At 39.8% G+C, this 20,665-nt stretch overlaps 1 protein-coding gene across 5 annotated transcripts in view; it reads left to right on the forward strand.

Moving 5' to 3' along the window:
- The window catches only part of PTPRR (protein tyrosine phosphatase receptor type R), a 201,012-nt gene that overhangs the window by 164,909 nt on the left and 15,438 nt on the right, over positions 1–20,665 (forward strand). For all 5 annotated transcript variants that reach the window (XM_084637636.1, XM_084637640.1, XM_084637639.1 and 2 more), the window contains 4 exons: positions 2,991–3,177; positions 9,109–9,193; positions 17,195–17,274; positions 19,386–19,523. In XM_084637636.1, the coding sequence (XP_084493762.1) occupies positions 2,991–3,177; positions 9,109–9,193; positions 17,195–17,274; positions 19,386–19,523 (490 nt within the window). The remainder of the gene's footprint in view (positions 1–2,990; positions 3,178–9,108; positions 9,194–17,194; positions 17,275–19,385; positions 19,524–20,665) is intronic.

Here is a 20,665-nt window from a genome sequence, read left to right on the forward strand (position 1 = left end):
TACTGTTTACCATCTCTGAGGAGAAAAGAAAAGCAGGTCTGCTTAGGCAGTCTGACTTAGTTGGGGAATTCACAGTGTAGGCAGGAAGCTGTTTAGCCTGGAAATAGCTCAGCTATTTGGGTGTCTCCACCCAAGAAAGGTAATGGCTGAGCAGCCTGGAGCCTAGGGTGCCCTTGCTGAACCATAGAGCAGGAATACAGGGGCAGTTGCCCTGAAGTGTGACACTGCTTTCTTCATATTTTTCAAGATCAAATCTGTCATGGAATTAAGCTTTCCTTTGAAGCAGAAAACAGAACATTGATTAGTTTGATGTCCTTCAAGTGAGACATTTTTGGTGTCTGTGCACAATCCTCTCTAAGTCTGCTGATCATTTCTTTGCCTCTGTTTTACCTCATTTATTATGCTTTGTGCCTCCTCTGATTTGGAACTGTATTCCTATTATCTGCACATCTACTACACTTACATTGTCTTTTTGTCTGCTGCGAATATTATAATCTCCCACTTCCTCTGTGCTATATATTAAAGACATCTTTCACATCGGAGGAGATTGTTAAAGTTACAGGCAGTCTACTCTTTATTTGATTTCCATGAGCTGTAAATGGGGTTACTTTTACATCATTTACGTAACCATTACTTTTTTCCTTATCTGGAACATCCACTCTTACTGATATCACTGACTGGTTGTTTTTAGCATTTCAGATTCATGAGGATTTAATGGATCATACGGAATAGTTTGTATTCTAGAATATAATTTAGAATAATTTAGGTGGTTTCACACACACACTTTTCTTTCAGAGGTCCCTGCCTTTTTAGAGCTTGCTGTCAAACTTACTTAATGTCATACTGATTTGTTAAAAACACTAAAGGTTACATGACAGCATTCAAAGAATCCCTAAATACTTTATTTGGTGAAAAAGTGTTGAGAGGATGGATTCAGGGGATTTCATCTGTAGGTCATCAGCTCAAATGTAGCTAGTTAACCTTTGATGTCGAGGCCAGTCCAGTGAGTTGATGGTTTCAGACCAGTTCTAAGTGGGCAAGTTTCTACATTATACCAAAACATCATCACAACTGGTACTAACTGGCATCCTTGTTGGTAAGTTTAGAAGAGAAGCCATCAATTGAATGGGAATTGAGATTAAACATCCCCTTCATATCAGAGTTGAGACACATTGTCAATAGGCAAAGTGAGGTTTTGTAAAAAGAAAAGGAGTACTTGTGGCACCTTAGAGACTAACCAATTTATTTGAGCATGAGCTTTCGTGAGCTACAGCTCACTTCATCGGATGCATACCGTGGAAACTGCAGCAGACTTTATATATACACAGAGAATATGAAACAATACCTCCTCCCACCCCACTGTCCTGCTGGTAATAGCTTATCTAAAGTGATCATCAGGTGGGCCATTTCCAGCACCTGAATGGCCCACCTGATGATCACTTTAGATAAGCTATTACCAGCAGGACAGTGGGGTGGGAGGAGGTATTGTTTCATATTCTCTGTGTATATATAAAGTCTGCTGCAGTTTCCACGGTATGCATCCGATGAAGTGAGCTGTAGCTCACGAAAGCTCATGCTCAAATAAATTGGTTAGTCTCTAAGGTGCCACAAGTACTCCTTTTCTTTTTGCGAATACAGACTAACACGGCTGTTACTCTGAAACCTGAGGTTTTGTAGTTTTCACCACCACTGCCCACACTGTACCTGATTTATTTTATTCTCTAGAGGTATCATTTCACACATTTCACAAGCACTAAATTCACATTTTTGATATATTGAATAAGTGGCCAGATGGGGAATTTTCTTGTTGCTTTTTGCTTTGAATGATATCTCTACGTTGTGAGGAGTTTCTGAGTAATCTACATTATTAACATTGCATTCTAATTTGAGACCTTTTATAGATAATATTTTTGTTAAATAGAGTATTCTGTTTAACCCCACTTTTTATTATAGGCCTGATCAAAAGCCCATTGAACACACTGGAAAGATTTCCTTTGACTTCAATAGACTTTGAACAGGCCTTAAATGCACAGTTTATCTTTACTGCATAAAATCTTGCACGTTCAGCTGACTATGCAAGTCAAGTCAGCATATTACAACATTAATATGTCAAAAGAGAATATGCCAGAGGAATTTTACATTGATATCAATAGCAGATAAGTCCCCAATATTCAATTTCTTACACAGTAATCTTCTCGTCTACAGATATAGACTGTAACATTGAATACAGTTAGTTTCTTCAGAATAGGTTAAAAATTATCTGTTTTTGCTAAATTGTCACATGGTTTTTCCTTATTTTCACAAATTGTGATTAGAGTTGGGCCTAAGCCACAAACTTCAGAACTTCGGAATTCAGAAAGTTCTCAAATTTCATATGTCTTCAAACCCAAGCTTTTGTTTTGGGCCTAGCTCGAGTCATGACAGGGCATAGAAGAGTCATATTGTTTTTCAAAATCTGTGAACTTTAGTAAATAAGATTTAGCTTCTGGCTCTCCCCCACCTCTTATAAGGAATATTCTAACATTTCTCTTTCCCCGCAAACCTACTTCTCTACCTCAGTGCCTAAATGATTCATTTACTATTAAGAATCTGGCTTTTGCAGTTTGATATGCCCACCATGTAGAAATGTTTACTTAATGCTGTTCTCTTTTTGTATCCTTCCAGTCAAATGTACCACAGACGGAGGCCCTGATCCTGTAAATATTTACGTGTATGATTTACAAGTAGTGAGTAGTTCCATTCAGTGGGATCACTCACATGTATGAGTGATTGAAAGATCAGGGCCAGAATTATCTGCCATGCTATGGCTTCTTGGCCCACCCAAAACTCCCACTGAAGCCAGTTTTGAATTCTGTGCATACCTAAAACTCCCAATGGCTACAATGGAAGTTTAAAGTGCATAGGTAATTCAGGAGCATAGCATTATTATACAATTTTATAACTATTAGATAGGGAGCTAATATAAATGTATTGTTATTTTTCCACTATAGGCGAGGATCCAATGTCTCCCTGACTTTGGACATGAGCAGTTTGGGAAATGTCGAACCTTTTGTCGCAGTGCATACCCCACGAGAAAAAGTAGCCATGGAATATCTACAGTCAGCTAGTCGGGTCCTGACAAGACAGCAGCTGCGAGATACAGTTGCATGCTCTCATTTGCTCCAAACAGAGTTCATGGTGAGCCCATTTTTTACTGGGAAAAAAGCAAAACAAAACAAACCTTGCAAGGCAATTTTAATAGTGCTAGTCTAATAAATGCAAGAAATGTGTACACTATCAGGGCAAATGGGAATGAGAAGATGTATACCACTCTCTTGAGTATGTTTGAGGTATAACAAACGAATATGAACAATATCATTTGTATTAAACATGCTAGGGCATGTGGTTTGTTGGGCTTTTCTTTCTTTTGAATTCTGCATACATAAGTCAATAAAACAGATGATGTTATGTTGGACGCAAAATAGTTTTCATTATAAATTATCTCAGATAAGTAAAATCTTTATATTTCATCTTTAAAGAGACACTGTTTATGAGGCAAGTCAGTGTGCCAAATTGTTTAAATTGAAAGAATTTTAAATATCTGCCATGGTTGGTAGGGGAACCCAGGCCCACCCTCTAGTCTGGGTTCCAGTCAAGGGCCCTGAAGTGAACAGTCAAGGTCTGCATTTACACGAACCTTAATGTTCTCACCCCAGACTCCTTCCTACCATGTTTCTTCTCCCATCCCTCAGAGAGAGGGACTGCAGTCTTTCTCCCTGCACTGTCGCCAGCCGCCTGGCTTTATAGAAGCCCTGCCTGTTCCCTCACAGGTGAGCTTCCTCCTAATTAACTCACATCACACAGCCTAAATCTCCCTGTTTGCAGCTTAATTGGCTGGTTGAGCCTACCTGGCTTAATTCAGCTATTGCAGAGCTGATGTGGGGAGTACACCCCATCACACACGGCCAAGGACAATCCCATGCCAGATGGAGAGAGTTTTGTTGTAGCAAAGAAGCCTCAAATATGGGCAGAGACTCAGCCCAGGAAAACACTGTATAAGACCGGTCCTATGTTTGAGCTGCTTTTACTTACGTGGGTGGAAGAATTCCTGTTCTGCACCTGCTTTCACTGCTATTGTGCCAGGGGGAGGAAATGAATGAATGCAGAGTGAATAAATTGTATGTGTGAAGTATGCTTGTGGTAGGGGATGGTGTGGGTGCAGAGTATGGATGCATGTGGATGAGGTCAGGGTAGATGCATGTGACTGAACATGTGGATGAGCACAGGTGGAGTGCAGGTGACATTGTATGAAGTGTGCAGACTTAATGAATTTGACTATGGGTAAGAGAAGAGTGAATGTGAATGAGTGAAATGTGCCATAGAGAATTCAATAAAAACAAGAGCTGCTGAAGAATTTTTCATTCATTTATTTTCTGGTAGCAAATGCAACAAACACAACCGTATGCAAATGTATGCAAATGTGTGCAAATTAATGCTCATTTCAGAGTAACAGCCGTGTTAGTCTGTATTCGCAAAAAGAAAAGGAGTACTTGTGGCACCTTAGAGACTAACCAATTTATTTGAGCATAAGCTTTCGTGAGCTACAGCTCACTTCATCGGATGCATACTGTGGAAACTGCAGAAGACATTAAATACACAGAGACCATGAAACAATACCTCCTCCCACCCCACTCTCCTGCTGGTAATAGCTTATCTAAAGTGATCACTCTCCTTACAATGTGTATGATAATCAAGTTGGGCCATTTCCAGCACAAATCCAGGTTTTCTCACACACACCCCAAAAAACCACACACACAAACTCACTCTCCTGCTGGTACTAGCTTATCCAAAGTGACCACTCTCCCTACAATGTGCTATTACCAGCAGGAGAGTGAGTTTGTGTGTATGGGGGTGGGGGTATGAGAAAACCTGGATTTGTGCTGGAAATGGCCCACCTTGATTATCATGCACATTGTAAAGAGAGTGGTCACTCTGGATGGGCTATTACCAGCAGGAGAGTGAGTTTGGGGTGGGGGGGCGGAGGGTGAGAAAACCTGGATTTGTGCTGGATTTGTGCTGTATGCATCAGATGAAGTGAGCTGTAGCTCACAAAAGCTTATGCTCAAATAAATTGGCTAGTCTCTAAGGGGCCACAAGTACTCCTTTTCTTTTTGCGAATACAGACTAACAGGGCTGTTACTCTGAAACCTGTCATTGTAGGGAGAGTGGTCCCTTTGGATAAGCTATTACCAGCCTGAGAGTGAGTTTGTGTGTGTGGTTTTTCGGGGGGGGATGAGAAAACCTGGATTTGTGCTGGAAATGGCCCACCTTGATTGTCATACACATTGTAAGGAGAGTGATCACTTTAGATAAGCTATTACCAGCAGGAGAGTGGGGTGGGAGGAGGTATTGTTTCATGGTATCTGTGTATATAATGTCTTCTGCAGTTTCCACAGTATGCATCCGATGAAGTGAGCTGTAGCTCACAAAAGCTTATGCTCAAATAAATTGGTTAGTCTCTAAGGTGCCAAAAGTACTGCTTTTCTTAATGCTCATTTGAAATCTGAAGCATTTTGGGTTGCACGGGTTAGCAGGTATGTTATCGTAATATAATCTCTTACTTACACTCTTAGTCCTTTGTTTTCTCTTGCCTTTTACAGATAAGCACAAAGATTAAGTGCCATGTCTGTTTGTAGAGCACCATATAAATTTAGAGAGCTGTTTATGGTCTTGGCCCTCCATACAAACACTTACCCCTGGGAGTAGTCCCACTGAGTAAACCCCACAACCAATAGTAAGTGCTTATAGGTCTCAAGTGATTAACTGGACCAGAAAAGCAAAGTTCTATGTTCAACTTGATGGCATTTCTGTGTCTGTCTATAATGTGATAACTTCTGAATGCTGCATCTGACCAATTCCAAAATTTCAGGGGATGTTCTAGGCCTCAATGGGCAGAATCCTGTTGGTTTTGTTGAAAACTGGAAAACCTTGATTTGATTTCCACTACTCAGGTCCATAGAGCCTATTTGGGGCAGTAGGCTGAGGAATCTCTCTGCGGCCTCTCCTGACTACACATATCACAGGCAGCATCTAAATACACTGCTCTCTCTTGTTGACTGTACAACTTTACCTGCTTAAGCAATAAAGTGTTTTTTCAGTTTCAAAGTGCCAGAGATGTTTGTACCAACAGTGCAGAACTGCACCAGGGAAGCTATAGGTGACATAAAAGAAAACAGTCACTGCCCCAAGGAGCTCACAATCCAGTCCAGACCCCGTTGGAACAGTTCAGTTCCAGAGTACACCAGGGACTGTATGCAGGGATCTCACAAGGTCACAGTAAGGAGGAGTGAGCTCTGGGGAGAGATGTGAAGAAGGAGCAGGAGGTCATGTGACATACGGGGCATGGGAGAGACTGTTCCATGCAGAAGGAGAAGGGGAATGGAAGGCAGAGTAAAGGGTTGGTGAGGAGGAGGCTGGGGCTGAGCATGGGGGAGCAAAAGAAGGAGGTGGGAGTGAAGTTGGGTAGGACTTGCAAGTGAAGTCTGCCCTTGATGCAGGAGGCACAGGGAGGATGGTGCAGGGACTTGAAGTGAGTGACATGAGCAGAGCAGCAGGGGAGGGATGTGATTTTAGCAGTTGCACTTTGTCTGGGCTGAGGGGGAACAAGGGGAAAGGCAGCAATATCAGTGAGGAGGAGGCTGCAGGAGCCAAGGAGAGAGATGACCAGGGCAGGGAGCAAGGTGTAGTGGTGGAGGTGGGGAAGAGGCAAGGATGGAGATCAGAAAGGATTCAGTGGCAGTTTGTGTCTGGGGGAGTAAACGTTAACATGAAGGTTGCAAGCGTGGCTGGTGGGGAGGTCAGGAACAGAGTGAGGAGCAGGAGGGAATCACAGCAGCAAGAACTGACTGTAATGAATCTTATTTTCCTTTGCTCCTGTTGGCCCAATGGGGAGGGAGAGTGAATTTCCTCAGGCGTGGGAAGCACTTTGAGAGCCTCAGATAAGCAGTGCTCTAGGAGGGGCAGGGCACTTCGGTTCAGGGACAGAGACTGGGTTCCTACCCCTCCCACTACCCTTCTTGCAAGAGACAATTCTGCCACCTTCTTAGCACTCACGTAAGCTTTGGCCTGAAGGGTTGTGGCATGGGGCACAGAGTCCAGAATTTCAGAGGCTGTTCTGGGCATCAATGGGCTGAGCCCTACTGATGGTTGTGAAAATCAGAAAAGCCTGATTTGCAGCACTGGAAGCATGAAGTAAATCAGTCCTACGGTGTGCCTGTTTGGCACAGCAGGCAGAGGAATCTCTCTGCTGCCCTCTGCTGCTGCCTATACAACTCACAGGCAGCAGATTAATATTCTGCTCTCTTTCTTTGGTTGTACAGCTCGGCCTGCAAGGAAGTGTGAGACCCTCTAATAATGCTAATGGTTTCACATTGAAATCATTTGAATTTTCTAAAGGAGGCTGCATGGTTCACTGGTTAGGGCACCAGATTTGGAGGCAGGAGATTTGGGTTCAGTTATTGACAGTCCCCTAATTCACTGCGTGTCACTGGGTAAGTCACTTAAATCTATGCCTTAGCTGCCCTGTCTGTAAAATGGGGATAAGGTGCTTAACCCACCTTTGTAAAGGGATTTGCAATCTACACGTCAAAAGTTTTATGTGAATGTTAAGCATTACTAAAGGAGTACTTGTGGCACCTTAGAGACTAACCAATTTATTTGAGCATAAGCTTTCGTGAGCTACAGCTCACTTCATCGGATGCATACTGTGGAAAGTGTAGAAGATCTTTTTATATACACACAAAGCATGAAAAAATACCTCCTCCGACCCCATTCTCCTGCTGGTAATAGCTTATCTAAAGTTATCACTCTCCTTACAATGTGTATGATAATCATATCTATTCAGGGGACAATATCACAGGGCCTAATAACATCAGCCACACTATCAGAGGCTCGTTCCCCTGCACATCCACCAATGTGATATATGCCATCATGTGCCAGCAATGCCCCTCTGCCATGTGTATTGGTCAAACTGGACAGTCTCTACGTAGAAGAATAAATGGACACAAATCAGATGTCAAGAATTATAACATTCATAAACCAGTCGGAGAACACTTCAATCTCTCTGGTAATGCGATTACAGACATGAAAGTTGTGATATTACAACAAAAAAACTTCAAATCCAGATTCCAGCGAGAAACTGTTGAATTGGAATTCATTTGCAAATTGGATACAATTAACTTAGGCTTGAATAGAGACTGGGAGTGGCTAAGTCATTATGCAAGGTAACCTATTTCCCCTCGTTTTTTCCTACCCCCCTCCCCAGACGTTCTTGTTAAACCCTGGATTTGTGCTGGAAATGGCCCACCTTGATTATCATACACATTGTAAAGAGAGTGGTCACTTTGGATGGGCTATTACCAGCAGGAGAGTGAGTTTGGGGGGGGGGGCGGAGGGTGAGAAAACCTGGATTTGTGCTGGAAATGGCCCAACTTGATTATCATACACATTGTAAGGAGAGTGATCACTTTAGATAAGCTATTACCAGCAGGAGAGTGGGGTGGGAGGAGGTATTGTTTCATGGTCTCTGTGTATATAATGTCTTCTGCAGTTTCCACAGTATGCATCCGATGAAGTGAACTGTAGCTCACGAAAGCTTATGCTCAAATAAATTGGTTAGTCTCTAAGGTGCCACAAGTACTCCTTTTCTTTTTGCAAATACAGACTAACACGGCTGTTACTCTGAAACTTAAGCATTACGGTGTAAGAATCTTGAGGGCATTCTCACACAGCGTAGTTATTAGCTACAGTTTGTAAATCCTTGCTTTTTTCCACCCTAGCAAATTTTCAACCCCCTTCTTCTTAAACTGTTGTGTACTTTAACCTATTTTATAACCTCATAAAAACCTTTGCTTTTAATAATTCATCAGAACTGTTCCTCGGAAGTCAACACGTCAATGTGCAGCTCTTGTGTTTATTAAAGGAAGGGTGTTGACAGGCTGGAGATGGGAACCAGTTTTTTTGTTAATACTTTGATGTCAACAGATAGTTGTGAAGCATCAGATGGCCTTCCAGTATAATTTCCTGCATGACTTCTTAAGAACACCAATCTAATCTAATTTATTTCTATAGGAAATACCAATGAATTTTGTGGATCCCAAAGAAATTGCCATCCCAAGTCATGGAACTAAAAACCGTTATAAAACAATTTTGCCAAGTAAGTGTATTTAAACAATGCTTTTTAGTATGAAATTTAGTCCCATTTTATTAATATAACTCTGCTTATAGATTTGTAGGAAGCCTGCTGGTCTTTTTTTTTATGGTGGATATTTTGTACATATTTGAATTAGGGCTGTTGATTCATCACATTTAACTCATGTGATTAACTCAAAAATATTAATCACGATTTTTAAAAAAATCACAATTAATCACAGCTTTAATTGCATTGTTCAACAATAGAATACCAATTGAACTGTATTAAACATTTTTGGATGTTTTTCTACATTTTCAAATATATTGATTTTAATTACAACACAGAATACAAAGTGTACGGTGCTCACTTTATATTATTATTTTTATTACAAATGTTTGCAGTATGAAAACAATAAAAGAAATAGTATATTTCAATTCACCTCATGCAAATACTGTAGTGCATTCTCTTTATCGTGAAAGTGCATCTTACAAATGTAGATTTTTTTTGTTACTTAACTGCACTCAAAAACAAAACAGTGTAAAACTTTAGAGCCTAGAAATCCACGCAGTCCTACTTCTTGTTCAGCCAATCACTAAGACAAACAAGTTTGTTTACATTTATGGGAGATAATGCTGCCCGCTTCTTATTTACAATGTCACCTAAAAGTGAAAACAGATCTTCCAATGGCACTTTTGTAGCTGGCATTGCAAAGTATTTACGTGCCACATATGCTAAACATTCATATGCCCCTTCATGCTTTGGCCACCATTCCAGAGGACATGCTTCCATGCTGATGATGCTCATTAAAAAAATAATTTGTGAATTAAATTTGTGACTGAACTCCTTGGGGGAGAACTGTATGTCTCCTGCTCTGTTTTACCTGCTGCCGTAGATTTCATGTTATAGCAGTCTTGGACGATGACCCAACACACGTTGTTCATTTTAAGAACACTTTCACTGCAGATTTGACAAAACGCAAAGAAGAGACCAATGAGAAATTTCTAAATATAGATACAGCACTCGACCCAAGGTTTAAGAATTTGAAGTGCCTTCCAAAATCTGAGAGGGACAAGGTGTGAAGCATGCTTTCAGAAATCTTAAAGGTGCAACACTCTGATGTGGAAACTACAGAACCCGAACCACCAAAAAAGAAAATCAGCTCTCTGGTGGTGGCATCTGACTCAGATGATGAAAATGAACATGCATTGGTCTACACTGCTTTGGATTGTTATCGAGCAGGACCCGTCATCAGCATGGATGCATGGTGGTTGAAGCATAAAGGGACATTTGAATCTTTAGCACATCTGGCATGTAAATATCTTGTGATGCCAGCTACAGTAGTGCCATGCCAACACTTGTTCCCCAGGTGACATTGTAAACAAGAAGCAGGCAGCATTGTCTCCTGCAAATGTAAACAAACTTGTTTGTCTGTGCAATTGGCTAAACGAAAAGTAGGACTGAGTGGACTTGTAGGCGCTACAGTTTTACATTGTTTTGTTTTTGAATGCAGTTATTTTTGTACATAATTCTACATTTGTAAGTTCAACTTTCATGATAAAGAGATTGCACTACAGTACTTGCAATGGCAGAATTGAAAATACTATTTCTTTTGTTTTTACAGTGCAAATATTTGTAATGAAAAATACATATAAAGTGAGCACTGTACACTTTGTATTCAGTGTTGTAATTGAAATCAATATATTTGAAAATGTAGAAAACAGCCAAAAATATTTAAATAAATGGTATTCTATTATTGTGTAACAGCACAATTAATTGCATGATTAATCACGATTAATCTTTTTAATTGCTTGACAGCCCTAATTTAAATAACTTATCTGTATTCTATCTACAGTGAGGGACCATCAGAACTGTGGCCTTGAGGGGACCTCGGGCACTGTTGCATTTTGGTCCCGCCTATTTTCTGCCCATGACACATAATAATCTAGTCTCCTGTGGGCTGTAATACTTTGGTCTCATTTCAGCTGTAGGGTAAGTGTGTGAGTGCTGGGTGGTGTTGGTGGCTTGTGATATACAGGAGACCAGACTAGATGATCTAATGGTCCTTCTGGCCTTAAACTCTATGACTTTAGAATGCCCACTGAGTTATGTCTAGTCAAGTTCTGCAACTGCAAGACTGTACCCTGAATGAGTCAGAGAACCTTATTGCAAATCCTTTACTGTCTAACATTGAGTGATTCAGACTAAATGAACCAATGTGCCCTCAAATCTTCTCGAGTAGACATTCATTTATAATGGTTCTCTTTCTCTTGCTCCTTTTCTTTTCCTACTGGTTTGTAGCATTGTTGGAATCCATCTCTTTTAGCCAGATAATTACCCTTATACTACTATCTCAGAGTTGCTGTTAACATTATTGTTAATTTCTTGTTAATTGTTATTGTTGTTAATTTCTTGTATTGCTTCTGTGTTTTCATTGGTCTAAGTGATGCATTTCCCAAAACAGTAAGAATTACTTCATTGTAAATTGAGTTAGTTAACATTTTCTGATGGAACAGTTTTCCATCAAAAATACAGTTCCGTTGACATAGAATAATTTTGTGGGAACATATCATTTTCACTGAAATTTTTGCTGGAAGAAAGGAAAAATGGCTTGTTTTAACTTTCTCATTTCATTTCTGTGATGTTAGAATGTTTTGCTTTTATTTTATTTCATTTCATTTTGACTTCTTTATTATACTACATTAATTTTATTATACTTTTTAATTATATGTAACAGTTTGAAATGAAATGTTTCAATGGTTCTGAATCAGAATCCACAAGAATTTCTGTCCCATGGGAAATTTCTAAATTCCAGCTTTTTGTTACGATTCAAAACGAAAACAAAATTCAAAATGTTGACATTTCCCATGAAACTGATATTCTATTTTCCAACCAGCTCTAGCAATAATGTCCTTGCAGTCATGTGTGGTCACACACTTTGCTCAGTGTAGTAATCCTGAGCAAAGTATATTCTATGCATTTCACTCATTCTAAATGGTAAGAATGTTCTTTGTTTACCTAACTGAATTATAGTTTGATCACACTGTAAAAGGGATTTGCAGGCAAATTAATGAAAGATGTTGGCCATCAAAAGTATTATTTTGTCAGGGATCTGATATATTATTGGAAACAAAACACTGGTGAAATTCTGAGCCCCCTGAAGTCAATAGCAAAACCCTCATTAACCTCAAAAGAACCAGCATTTCACCCATTATGGTCAGTGGGCCACATACAAAGGTACTGTATGCCAGGATGGAAGTTACACATTGGTAAATGAGTCTAAGTTGGTGTAACTTACATATTGAAAGTTCAGAAGACTACACCCTGAATTTAGCCCAATATAAACAGGATATACACGAAACTCCCATTGACTTCATTTGGGCCAGAATTTCATCCAGTGCCTCCAATCTGTTGATATGCCAACCCCTTAACAAAATAATGCATTCTCTCTTCATATAATTCTGAATGTTAAATCTCCTGATGCTACCATTGTGTATACACCCACAGAATGTACCCTGTGGATACAGTGCATTAAATTACACTGTAGTTTGTTTGTATTTGAATTGCATAGCTACAGTGTAGCAGTAGTCAGTGATGCTTAAGAATCATAATGCCTTTGTATTTTCACTTTCATTGTAATTGGAAAAGGTATCATTAACTTCTGGATGCACTTTTAGTTGACATGCACTGCACAGCAGCGAGAGTCTCAGACAGATATTTTGTAATTGCCTTTTACAGAAATCAAGACAAAATGAGGATAACAGATCAGTCATGTATTAATTCGAAAGAAATGCCTTGTGCTCTTCTACAGAAGATATTTTGGGGATCTAGGCACATTCTGATAAATACACGAATGCTCCACTCCCAGACCCCAAGGGTTTGGAAATTATTTGAATGGTTTAATAGAACAGCCTTCCCAGTTTCCTGCTCAGATGATATCAACCTACTGCTTAGTACTCTTGTGTCAGTTTTTCCATTCCAAGCGCTGGGTGCGTCTCTTGAACTAGGGCACCTGTGGTGACAAGTGATGTTTGAAATGATTAATTTTCTCCTGAAAATGTCCATGGTCTGGCACTCTACCCTTTGTGCTGCTAAGAAGTTTCTCATTTTCTAAGAAATAATTCTGTCAAGCTGTTAAGAGACAGACTGCGTTGGGGCAGGTTGGCATGAATAAACACTATTTTGTCCTATTTTTTAATATGAAGTGTAATGAATACCTAATGAAATTTATTTCTTAATAGAAAATTGTCATTGTAGCTGATCCAAAATTCTTTTAAGGAATAAATTTTCAATTGCAGAATAAAATTCTCAGTGCTGCTAGACAAACACTAGAATTCAACTGTAAGATGCCTAGAAAATGCTAGGAGTTTTACAATGGTATAGTAAAGTATCCCCAAGTTTAAGACAATAATTTTTTAAAAAATTAAATTTAAATCAAGTGAACAAAGTGCTTCCTTGTGCCAGTTTATAAGCAGATGCCATCAGAGGTGATGTATGGGGAAGGGCATCTGGGGTCATGTGACCCCCAGATTTGCTGCTTGGCTTGTACTGAGCATTCTCACACGGACTGAGCATGCTCAGTAATACTGCTGAAGCCAGCTTCCCTCACTCTGCCCCCTCTCCCACCCACCCACACACACTATCATCAGGCATGGGTCATCTCTGCATGCCATGAAACAATTCTTTTGAAGCTGAAAATCCTCAGTCTCCCTTGAGCTTTTCCTACAATTCTGACATTGATTGTGTTCTATCATTATTTCTCCGATACTGCTCCCTTTTAAAATCAATAGGATTGTGAACAGGCTCTAAAAGATTCATAATTTTTTTAGTGGGAGGAAAAAACATTTCAGCACAGATGCATCAAGGCAGTTTTTTATGTTCACCTGAATCAATAAATTAATCTGGGTACAGTCAGCCATACCCTGATATTTAAGCAGTGTTCAATTTAGGGTTACCAAGTCTCCAGGATTGTCCTGGAGTCCCCAGGAATTAAAGATTAATCTTTAATTAAAGATTATGTCGTGATAAAACCTCCAGGAATACATCCAACCAAAACTGGCAAACCTAACGTTGTATCAAAATAAAACCTAAATGCATTTGAGGTTAGCATTATTTTTGAGCATGTAGGAATGATCACTTTTATATGTGGAATATAATTGAATCATGCATATATTTACATACCTTGAATCGATGAGATATTTTTCCAGTGGGCAATATGTTGGTAGTTTGGAAAGTGATATGCATGGTTTACAGGTGTTTTATACAACTGGAATTTTGAGCCAATTATGAAATTTGCTGTATGAATAAAGATCCATGACTCATACAATATTTTCAAATTCCACCTTATAATATTAGCCAAATAATGTCAGCTACCGCCAAAACTTATCAATTCCATGAGCAAACAAGGGCAAATAATTAGGGATAGCTGACTCTTAAAAGGTTAGATGTCTATCCAAAGTTTGGTGAGACTTCTGAGTCTGCAGAATTAAGCAAATATGTGAACAAATTTCTCTTTTTTGGCTCCTAAAGATCAGTATCGTGAAACCAGCCTTTTGCACATTTCAGAACATCTGTTGAGTATAGGAGTCAGGACTGGGGACAATATTAATGAATGATTTATTATTAGTAATCATTTGAAGTATATTGTAAATGATCATATAGCCTGACACCCAGAGGGCTTACAGTCTAAAGGCATACAAAAATAGAGGAGCGGAGGAATGAGCATACAAGCCAGGACATATATAGAATGGTATATGACCTCTGAAGCTTGCATGCTTCATGACAAAAATGGGATATTAGTAATGTCTTAAAGATGGGGAAAGTAGAAGCTTCCTGTACGGGGAACATGAAAGAAGGCAATGGTAATTTTACCTCCGTAAAGAGTACAAGATGGGGTCCTTTGTTTAAATGCCACTTCCACCTCCAGGCATTCATAATTATAATACTCAGCACTTTCATAGCATCTTCTGTATCTCAAAGTGTTTTACAAACTTTAATGAATTAAGTATCACAATCACCCCGGAAGATATGTCCACTGTCCTGACACCAGATCCTGAGTCTTTACCATTCTTGTCCAAAAAATCACTAACATGGATAATTTAATTACTCCCACTTGTGAATAACAGAGTAATGCCCACTGCTCCTTAAACAATGTCTCCTCATTTCAAAGTTGCATAGATACCATACATCCATTTTCTAAACAGTCAATATCTGGGAGTGATTGCTAGTGTATGCAACATTATGATTTTCAAATAGTGGTCACTCAGTTGATTGGAATCATAAAAAGGATCTTAATAAAATATTTAGTGATCCATTAATATCTGGGGAAATTCAGCATGAAAAATATTTAAACAGCCTGGAGGTTGAGTCTTCTTCTAAGAGCATTTTTAGGGTAGAGGTCAGGCTACATCAGGATCATAAGCATTGTGAAAGCTAAAGGAAGTGGGTGTTTTTCCAAGGACATGTAGCCTAAGGCGTTTGTGGAAATGGCTAATAATCACTGTACTGAAAAGGAATAAGAGGTTTCCTGTCCTCATGTGGTTAAGGGAAAGAAAAAAAATCTCTGTGTGAAGAGGTTTGGGAAGGCAAACAGAGAGATTTTTAACCCAGGCTAACTAGGGTTCATTTTACTCTCTGAGCACACAAAATGAGAAAGCCTTCCTGCTTGTACTGTAGCCTGAACTGAAGGACATGAATGCGGTTTCATATTCTGAGAAGTATATTTTATAAAACATGATCCTAAACCCTGCAGTGGCTCCAAGCAATGGACTCTTGTTAATTTCAGTGGGAGTTAAACATAAAGAATGTACATAGAATATCAGGGTTGGAGGGAACCTCAGATGGTCATCTAGTCCAACCCCCTGCTCAAAGCAGGACCAATCCCCAATTTTTGCCCCAGATCCCTAAATGGCCCTCTCAAGGATTGAACTCACAACCCTGGGTTTAGCAGGCCAATGCATGAACCACTGAACTATCACTCCCCTCATTGTCCCTTTTGTTCTAGACAAAAATATAGACTAGAACCCCAGATGCAATGCTGTGAGAATACTAGATGTTACCAACAGATAACATACATATGCTGATTCCACAATTGAACATGCATACACCTTTTTACACCTCGCTTGGACTCCGCCTAGTAATCATCTCTCCAGGGACTATTTCCAACTGAGTAGATATGGTAACTTCAAACAGCTGCTACTTTTATTTTATTTGTCTAAGCAATCTGCCAGAGAAAGGTTTCCTTTTTTTCACCCCAGATGTGAGAGAACACGGTTTCCGTTTTATTTTGTTGAAGGGATGACATTTTTGCAGAAAATGAGTGGAGGAGGGTAAAGTAGTAGCTGCTAGGCAGTTACAGTGTGGGCTCCTATGCACCCTCCTCACTGTGTCTTTTTGTGGAGAGGACTGTTGAGTAGATCTATGTAACTGAGAAACTTCTGGCCCCTGTTCAAACCCCCTAGGGTGAACAGATTCCCCAGGAGCACAGCTCCATGATGCACAAGAGAGTTAAAATCTCCTACATAGGGACTTAGCATCCCATCAGCCCTGTGCTCAACAGAATTGCTTCTGTCCCAGTCCAGCTAGGACCCTCAAAGGCCATGGAGGAGGCTGGGAATAGGATTTGCCCCAAAATAATAGGCAATTGAAGGAAAATATTCTTCTAGTTTGGCTATACATTTCTCCAGATACAAGACACCTATTCAAATGAAATGTTTGTATGTTGAGTTACAGTGAACCTTCCTTCTATACAAAAAGACAATTCACCCTGTGCAGAAGGATCAATACAGTGCCTTTGCCTGATTTAAGGTTCACTTAAGCCCTCAGAACACCGGTGTTAATGGGACTTACATGATGTTGAGGCCTTTTGTAAACCGTATGTCTAGGAGTGAGTTTCACCAAAAATGCAAAATGCAGCACCATTGGTAGATTATTTTGCTCCAACTAGTCTTTGATTCACTTCTGCGATTCTCAATAGAAATCTTCTCTTTGTGATTTTCTTTTCAATTTCCATCTTTCCTGACTTCTTAGATCCACTAAGCAGAGTGTGTTTGAAACCAAAGAATGCAGCTGACTCCTTGAGCACCTACATAAATGCTAACTACATTAGGGTAAGTAAACACACATTCTTTGGGTGCTCCTGAGACAGTATTCTGTTTTCCAGCAGAATAGTTGATTCCGTTTGGGCTCCACTCTCCTTTTATTTCTGTCGACTTCACCTTGTATGATATAAGGATAAAGTCTACCCTACCTCTCTCTCACTATTGGTGAGATAAAGTGGTCCCGATGGGGTGTTTATAATAAAGCACCCAAGAGTTATGTACGTATTTAACCTATGGTCACATAGGACATAGCTCTGGAAGGGACCTCCCATTCATAAACTTAGCATCAAGTTCCATCTTAAAACTAGTTAGGTTGTTTGCTCCCACTACTTCTCATGAGAAGTTGTTTCAGAACCTCACTCCACTCCACTCCATAAAGGAAGTCATTTTGCTTTTTTAAAACAGCAATACATAAATATATATACCTACACACACATCGTGTCCGGTCCCCCCTCCATCCCCTCCCGCTTCTCACTTTACATCTGTACTGTCAAGGCTTTGCATCACAGACATCAATATAGTTAAGGAGAATGATTCCATTTAAAGAGCATCAATGCTGCTTTTAAATGAGCGAGAGAAATTAGGCCATGTATTGAGTCATGTGAAGTATTCCTTCCCTCCAGGGAATGAAGTACCATGGCGTTTCATATTGCTGACACTGGTAACATTGTCAATGATTTTTAAAAAAATGTAACAGTGAGTAAATTAAATTTCACATGAATTTACAGTATATTGTAAAGCACCTTAGACACTTCAGTATTCTCGACTGTCTGAACATTCTGACACACCTGTCATTGACAAGAGATGTTGGGGCATATCACTCAATACAGCTATGATAATTTATACCAGCTGAGGATCTGCTGCATTGTTCTGTGTAATGGATAAGTCAGTGGATTGCTCCATTGTCCCTGTGGTTGTGGAAATGGTTTCACTGAAGAGAGAAACAAAGTTACAATATCTGGCTCTGCCAATCATTTTATTCTTTAATAATTTATTCCTTTTTGAGGTTGCTGCAGCCTTCTCTGGCCAGCAAGGTTCAAAAGAACTCCTTCTTTAGAGCTGGACCCAAGTTCAGTGTACAAGTTCACAAGTTTTCCTTTTCACATGATAAAGATGAATACAGACATGACTCATTCATTTCCCCACTCACTCCTTCTTTCCTTTGCTTGCTTATAATTTTCAGTGTGTCTCAAGGTTCGTGCTATCCTGACAGAATGTCCCATATATAAGGTCTCAGAGGCATTTTCTGCTTAGCAAGTATAAATTGGAGCTTCTGAGTCTGTAAGGATTTATGTATTCAAAAACTCTTTTCCCTTCATAAATCTTCATGGTACTACTTAGTTTCATATTTCTATTCTGTTCACTCTCATTTGTTTTTTATGGCCTGTTGCTAACAATATCATCCTTTGAATACAGCAGAAATACTAACTAACAGGTAGAGCTGGCCAGAAAAGGGAATTTCTATTTTGTGGGAAATTCTGCAGTGTCAATGTTTCATTTTGTTTCATTCTGCATCAGCACAAAATATTTACATTGAGGAATTTCATGTGAAATGGAACAATCCATTTTGGCACTGGACAACAGGGAAGCCGGTTGCTTTGCCAGCTCGCCATTTGCCCAGCAAGGTAACCAAGCAGTCTGGGAATTAGGCAGCCAGGGAATCAGGCAACCAGGGAGCCAGCCACCTAGGGAGCCAAGCAGAGAGAGGCAGCCCAGCTACCAGGCAGGGAGTCAACAAGTTGGGCAGATGGAGAACCAACTATCAGGGAGTCAGGAAGCCCACCTGCCCACCAAACAAGGGGCTTGACAAGTTGGGCAGCCAAGCAGGCAGTCCAGGAAACCAGGGAGCTGGGCAGGCTGGCAGGAAACCAGGCAGGCAGGGAAGTTTCAACAAAACCAGCACATTGCAGTGGAATATTTTGGTTACATCAAATTAGAATTTTCCAGCAAAAAACTGTTCCACTGGACAATTTTTGACCAGCTGTACCAGGTCATGCAGGCTTTCTGTTTTAATTTATCTTGTGGTCTAGATTCCCATTTCTTTCTTTGGAACTTTCACCTAAGATCTCTGTGCAATGCATGACTTTAAATCAATACTTCTGTGTCTGTTTCTAAACCAGGGCTACGGTGGTAAGGAGAAGTCCTTCATTGCAACTCAGGGTCCCATGATTAATACCGTGAATGATTTCTGGCAGATGGTTTGGCAGGAAGATAGCCCTGTCATTGTTATGATCACAAAGCTGAAAGAAAAAAATGAGGTATGATATCAACTGGCTACATCCAGAAATTACTTCAGTGGTTGTATTGTAAATAAGACTGTCTATACATCTCACAGTATATAACATCCTTTGTAGAAAGAACCTCATAGTAGATATGATACCAGCAGATAACCAGCTCTTAAATGTTATGGTGATGGTCATTATAGAAAAACCTAAGATAGATAATTAGATATAGCATTATATAGCAATCTCAAGAGATGTATAAAGCATATCCCAGCATATTCATGGAGGCTGAGGTGTGGCAGTTATGAGAAACACTCCACATATAGTTAGGTAGCACTTGTAAATATGGGGTCATTACCTGTTACTTTTAATTATATATAGAATATTTTGTTCATTTGGATGCTGTAATGTCCAAGGAAGATTTCACCTCTATGTTCCAGACCTGCACTTTGGAACAAACAAAGACAACTCCTAAAGAATCCATCCCAGGTTTTACAAAACAACCTAATTCATGTTGAGAAATACATTTTGGGAGCATTTAGTCAATAGTAGGGTCATATCTAGCCAGTATGGAAATATATAGTTCCTTACATTAACATGGAGAATATGTGACCATTGCTCATTAATTGCTAAGGCCAGATAAGGCCTGTTATATTTTCTGTGACTTTTGGATGGACTCCCACCTACCTATTTTATTAGCTTTATTTAATACTTGTACAAATTGATGCCAGGTTCTCCATTATGGTGGAAGAACACAAATCAACTGCCCAAGGCACTGAGGGTGAAAATCACCTTTGTGCAGAGGACCAGCGCAAAGTGTATGCATCACTTAAGTCCTATTTAATCCTATTTTAAAAGCTTAAATGAGACATAAATGGTGCACAGGCCTTCTGTATGGAGTGAATTTCACCCTGACAGTGCAGGGCCTTTAATTGTGCCTGGTCTCTAGTTGAGGGGTTACAGGTGGGCAGAAGGCTGATTATACCTTCCCTTCTACACGTACCCCCCCAATCTGGTCCTTTTTCTCTCAGAGTTTGGAGTTGAGCATACAGTGTTTATAACATATCAAACAGGAAAGCTATATAACATAGGTCTGTGCCGTAAATATCCCACATATTTTCACACCAGGCCCCATTTTGATACTGTAGACCAGCCAAACCAAGGTCTGGGTAACTTTC

Source organism: Lepidochelys olivacea (genome assembly GCF_965140295.1).
Source record: "Lepidochelys olivacea isolate rLepOli2 genome assembly, chromosome: 1".
Lineage (NCBI taxonomy): Eukaryota > Metazoa > Chordata > Testudines > Cheloniidae > Lepidochelys > Lepidochelys olivacea.